The 6,636-nt window shown below is 42.6% G+C and overlaps 1 protein-coding gene across 1 annotated transcript in view; it reads left to right on the top strand.

Annotated features, from left to right (window-relative positions):
* The first annotated feature begins 549 nt into the window (after positions 1-549).
* LOC106612649 (ankyrin repeat domain-containing protein 13B) overlaps positions 550-6,636 on the top strand; it is a 39,758-nt gene continuing 33,671 nt past the window's right edge. The window contains exon 1 of the mRNA XM_014214016.3: positions 550-1,057. Within this exon, the coding sequence (XP_014069491.1) occupies positions 950-1,057 (108 nt within the window). The 5' untranslated portion in view covers positions 550-949. The remainder of the gene's footprint in view (positions 1,058-6,636) is intronic.

Here is a 6,636-nt window from a genome sequence, read left to right as displayed (position 1 = left end):
CCTACACCTATAAATGTTCATCTTTAGCTAGGTCTCTAGATATTATTTATTTGATTTTGTTTTGTTAAGCTTTATAGTGCCTTAGGCTAGTTTATATTACAGGCGAGGCTGTCGAAGGAAAATAGTGGTGGCTGGCAACGCAATTCTGATGTTTTAGACATTGACTAATCTGTAATAATATGGGGATAAAAGCAGGTTTACAAATAGCCTAAATAAATGTTCAGAGAGCTTCATGTTGCAAACACATTGCCGTGCTATAGCTTAGCCAATGTGCCAGTAGAACAGCATCAAGGGTGTTGGCCTTCGGGCTATTTGGATGTGATAACGTTATAGGCTAAGCTATATAGGCTGAATCTTTAGTTTATTCATATGAAGTAAAAAGTGAATAACTAACTCATAATGACTGGCAGGGGGCGTACAGTATGTAGCCACACTAGCCACTCTACTCGCGTGCACCTTATACATCACTCTCATCAGCATCCCTTCTATTTGATTGGCTGCTTACATTTTATTGCGGGCAGTCATCACTATCTCGCAACAGTGCAGAGGGCATCTCACAGTCACCGTTCGCTGTGATGGGAGGGAGCGGAGAATAGATGGGCGTCTGCCTCGCTAGTTTATTCAAGGAGGAAGAGAAAGGTATGAGAGGGGCAGGGCATGGAGAACAGAGGTAGGCTAGATTAAATACAAGTAAGGGGTCTCTTGCAGATTCTTCTTAGATCTAGGGCTGTTGACTAGTCTTTATCATAACCAACAGACTCCAAGGGAAATCATTGAAACATTGTATTCATACTTTCACATTATAATGCGGAAGGCATGTCTTGTAAAGTGACATGTCACGACAGAGCGAGAATATGAGCAAATAGTCAGTCAAAAGCGAAGCATTAAGATAGGTTTATACGGAACAACAACAAAAAAACAGAGGAGAGAAGGCGAACTATGACCGAAAATGATTTCTGCTAAGAAAACTCCGGAAAAGAGTCGTTATCCTATTCACTATATGGTGTGGCACGACAAACATCGGCAACTGGAGAAAGCGCTATCAGCGAACGAGCAGGTGAGTCTTCGGACGACACGTCCTCGTCTATCTGATAAAAAAGCGTGGGCCATGCCAATATCATTTGGATAGGTTTAGGTTAGCTGTGCCATCTAATGTGACCACAGTTCACGAACCGTGGGCTCGTAGAATAAATTGAACGGTAGGAGGTGGTGGAAGTTACATATGTTTCAATAGGTGGCTACCTGCCATGAGTTTACCTCGAGATTGCAAATTAGCCCATGCCATGAAATACCGTAAACCTCGTTTGAAATGTGTTTCCATCATTGTCGTTCAGTGGGAGTCAGAAAATGTGTATAGGCTTTGCTACAATTCCATATAATGATGTCATTGCATTTAGCGACCACATCATGAACTTGCAACATTGTATCATTATTGAAATCATCTCCTCTAGCCTAGTCAATTTCATTACAATTTCCTTGCTATTTGTTACATTTTCGCAAGCTATAGCTGTGCGTGCGTAAAGCTGCTAGTAATACTATTTCGTGTTGTGTCCAATACTGTACCTACCCACCACCTAAATGAAGAGGAGGAAACCGTGGGAGACAATGCAGATATAATGTGAGCGAATTGATGCACATGCACAGTGATGGAAATAATACCAGTCTTGACTCGGCTGTCAGAAGAGGATGTGTGGCTATGCCATGTTTACTATTTCTATGATATGTCCATTCCTACAGAATGAAATTGCATAGGTGGTCATGTATTCTTTCTGGGATGTACTGTCGGAACATTTTAGCCTGTCCGTCCATTTATTTGAACCCATAAATATCTAGAACATGGTGCATGCATACAATGGAAATAGGTACTACAGGACAGACTGTTGGACACAAGGCATGACAGACAGACACCTGAAAATACTGTCTTAAATGAACAGTCAGTGCACCTCTGCAAGAATATGGAATATCTAACACAGGTTTCCTGCAGTTTCCCAGCCACACGGACAATTCAGTAGGATGAATACGACTGAACTAAAAACCTCAAAACCTGCACACTATGCAAAGATTTAATTTCCATTTCTCATGAGGATTTGCATTATTTCAGTGCCTTATTATTTCAAGCAAGATTAATCACGTGTTTATAATACAAAGCATATAATGCAATGCATTTAATATTGACAAGAAATGGTAAGCAATTGCGAGAGTGCAGGTTTTAAATGACAGTAGACTGAAATGCCAGTTCCCTGTTCTGCTGCTTATTATGCACCAGGTTGATGTGCAGTACAGGCTTAGCTTCCCTACTGTAACACTGTCACATCAACATAAGGGCTGTGGTTGTTTTTCACTCTGAATGTGAGGGGGAAAAACTGTTTAAAGGGGAGTATTTGCATGTCCTTCATATGTCCGGTCACTGTGATTGACACCTTATTTACATGTAGATTTTTTTAGGACATTTATAAGACTAGTTTACTCTCACTCACATCTCCGAACCTGTCTCGAATGTCATACCTGCTCAGTCATAATTATATACTAATCCAAATTCAATTCCGTTCAAATAACTTTATTTGACAGTACACACTGTTAAAACGTATGGTAAACGCTCAGGCCTAGCACCCCTTGGCTCAAATGCAATGCTGTGCAGCGCACTGTGATGCTGGTGATGATTCAAGTCTGAGCCTCATTGATTATAACTATATAACGCACCCCCAGTTGATGTCATTTACAGGGCGCTGACAGATAAATCTTGGCCTCTCTTGGCAAAGCATGCAGGCTTATGTGTGTTTATGGCTCCATCAGGGGAAGAGTTAGACTGGCTGGCCAACTGTCTGTCTGGAACTCCCAGACTGACTGGCTGGATGTATGGACGGTCAAGTGTGCACATGAGTGGATTGGATATGGCTGACGGTGGTTGCATATGTGTCAAGGATCAATGGTATCTAAAGGAGTGACGGACACAAGAAATGCACAGGGTGTAGGGTGTAGGGAGCAAGTGCACACAGGGTAAGCAAGGCTTGCGCCTCACTGATGAAAGAACAGAGAAGTGCTGCGCCAGCAGAGAGAGAAAATGTTATTGGTATTGGGTATCCGGGAAGGAGAAGAAGAAGCACATAAAAGAGCAAAAGTAAAAAAAAGATAAATTGAGCAGGGAGGAGAGTGAAGAGGGAGAGCTCAATGCAGCTTCTTTAAGCAGTATCATCAAACAAAGCAGAGGGATTCTTGGATATAGAGACCTGACAACAAGGCAGAGACAAAGAGGAATAGCCAGAGGTTGTAAAGTAACATGAGGATGCAAGTGGGATAGTGAAGGGAAGAAACGAGGGAGGAGTGGAAGGAAGGGAGGGATGAATAACAGCAGTGTGCAGCAACATATCACCATATCCTGATCCAAGCACTAAAAATGCATCCCAGATATGTTTGAAATGGAACAAGATCCTTTTCTAAAAAATAACCTTCTACCAAAGAGGCGAAGAGGAGCCACCCTCACTCTAATGTGTAAGATGCTCACAGTCTCAGCTGGGCGCTCATGTCAACTCAGCAGTCTTGAAGTCTGATGATATCATACTGGGTGGGGACAGGCCTCACAAATTACATTGTCCTCCTTCCTCGTTTGTCTCTGCTGTACCATCTGTCTATCCCTGCCTGTAATCTACAGTACATTTCCCTGACCCGTTATACACAACATCCATCCTCCCCTCTGTCAGTTTCTCGCTCCCACACCCAACGTATCTTAGTTTTCCCCCGATTCCCCTCTATGGTGCTCCATACCTCCATCTCCTCTCCCCTCTACTTACCTCTACAGTGCAGTGAAACTCTACGCTAATTGCAGCAGTGCAGTGTCACTAGGGATAGGGGTGTGATTCGTCTACATTTAGTTCAATTGCGGAAAGCTTTTAACCGAGAGAGAGGACAGAAACAGACAGCAGTACTCCTTAAAGCTTGAAAAGATGTCCCTGCTAATATTGGGTTGCATTTGTGTGCCTGAAAAGGAAAGGAGGATATGAATGGTACTTCGTGGCCCATATCTGCCTTTGCAAACCATAACGTAGGGACAGACTTACTGTATATTTGCATGCGCACACACACACACACACACACACACACACACACACACACACACACACACACACACACACACACACACACACACACACACACACACGTTGTAAATAGCTATGCATAAAACTCTCTGAGGTTAGTACTGAATTCAACCTCCAATTCTCCATCAGTTCACAGACATTGTTTGTGATATCCTAATCTATATCAACGATCAGACATGGAAAAAGTTAATTTAATTTAATTAATTTTAATTTAATTTAATTTAATTAATTTTTTTAAAAGTTGTTCCACAATAGTCATGTTATTGTTTCCTGAAACAAACCGCCCCTAAGCAATTCCAGTTTCCGTTCCGACATTTTGTATTGATGTTTACTTAACCACGGTATCTTGTTGTCATTTCATTATGCAAATCCAGGGTATTTTCAGCTTCTATTCCGTGCATGAGATCAAATGTGAGGTTCCTACCTTAGAGATAGGAGTAGGTTCCTCCTCGCTTTGCATTGTGGGGGACTTTCCGCTATCCACTGTTTCGCTATTCACAACTTCCTCCTCCCTTCACACAGAATACCATCTGTTGTCTCCTATCACTGAGCAAAGTAATACATGTTATTACATTAGTCTTATGGTGGTATGACAAGTGACAACAATGGTTACAAGACATGTTGCCAATATAATGCGTCTTAAAAGTTTTAGTGATTTAACAGTAGAACCTGTAGCATAATGAAGGTTTGACTTTGGTTTAAAACACTAACACAAGTGTAGATGATTGTGAGGTTTAGTGGTGATTCAGATGAAACATTAAAGGCTGTAGCCTAATGGTTTGCCATTGGTTTGCATATTATCCCAAATATAAATGTATAGGTGATCATTTTCACCCTCATCCGCAAGTATGAGAGAGCTTAGAGTCTCTTAGAGTCTCTTCAGTTGGACATGTATCAGAGACTAGTGCTGTCACATCTGTTATCGAGGAGGAGGGAGAGACCCACATATCTCTCCCCGCCCTGCCTGTGACAGGTTCACTGACCATGGCAGAGTTATTTCACCCAGCTCCATCCTCCTCCATCCTCCCTCAGTCCCTCTGCTGCTCTCACCTCTGCCCAGCCGTCCCTCTCGCTCAAATTTACTGGGCTCAGACTGTCAGGCTCCAACTACTCACTCCTGCTCTGGCCTCATTTTCTTTCTCTGGCCTGCATTTGGTGATAGAGGGATGGCAATGATATTTAGTTATTTTGAGATATCTATAGGTCATGCATCTGATGGTGTGGTCTCATTTGCATACGCCCCACTTACACCATACACTCGCAGAGAATGACTGCATAAAGATACATTATCCCAAGCGCTGTCATTTAGTCATATACAACGTTTGGCTATAACTAGGCTATAACTCTCCAACACATATTGAAAATGGATCAATCACAATTGTACATAGTAACTACCGATTTTAAAAAGGGTAACACTGAAAATAAGGGGGACAGGTTGATTTTTTGAACCCCTCCCAATGAGCACACATATGATTCTCATGCGCTCTCCGCCCACCACAAACATATTTTGGTCTCACAATAAATGATTGATGTTGGTTTAAGTAGCTGCCAGAGAACATTAAGGCAAAGCAGAGAGAGTGCAGGAGTAGACAGAGATGTCTATCAATTATGCAGTTTCCACGGAGAGGGAGAGAGGGGAGGACCAAGGGAGGGGTGGAAGGAAGGGTGGAGGAGGAGAGGGAGATAGCGGAGGACCAAGGGAGGGATGGTGAAGGGTGGATTGAGCCACGGATGGACCCAATGAGGAAGAGAAAGAGAGTGAGCAGGCACTACGAGTCAGTCAGTGGGTGATTAGGATGAGCAGAGAGAATGGGGAGACCCAGTATGACATAATATCCTTACTGTATCCACCTGGGCCAGTCAATTCTGTAAGTGCCTCAGAGTAGGAGTGCTGATCTGGCATAAGGTCCCCCAAATCTTATTCATCATGATCTAAAAGGCAAAACTGATCCTACATTAAATCAGCATCTATACTGAGACTCTAGCTAATGCCTGCCCTGTCTGTGTGGGTGTGTGGGTCTGTACGTGTTTGTGTGCTAGATAGTACGGCTCCATTTGTGGGCTGTTTGTTGGTCAGAACCACATTGTTCACATGCGAATGAGTAAGTGTGCCACTGTGTTTCAAGGTTAATGTGTGCGCTAGTGTGAAGACGTGAGGATGAGGTGTGGACTAAGAGGTGCCGTGTGTCTGTGTACCACAGCAGAAAAGTGTTAGATTTGAGTGTATTGGTTTAGCGTGTCAGTTCTATACCGTAACTGACCAATAATGTTAGCAGTGTTGTTGTCAAGAGTGGTTTCCTTTTTTAATATATATATATTTTTGTATTTTTTTTTTTCATCTCATTTTACTGAGCAGATAGAGAGAGAGAGGACTTGTGTCTGTGCGTGATTGCGTGTTTGTTTGTGTGAGAAAGTTGCTGCTGTAGTGTTTCCATTTGAGTGTCTCAATGGTGTAAAAATAACATCAGACTAGGTCAATGGGGGGCCACTTGTCTTAAACAATAGGAGTTTCCTGAACACTCCCTCTCTATTCTCTCCCTTA

Source organism: Salmo salar, chromosome 09 (genome assembly GCF_965601325.2).
Source record: "Salmo salar chromosome 09, fSalSal1, whole genome shotgun sequence".
Classification (NCBI taxonomy): domain Eukaryota; kingdom Metazoa; phylum Chordata; class Actinopteri; order Salmoniformes; family Salmonidae; genus Salmo; species Salmo salar.
This window is presented reverse-complemented; position numbering and strand designations above follow the sequence as displayed.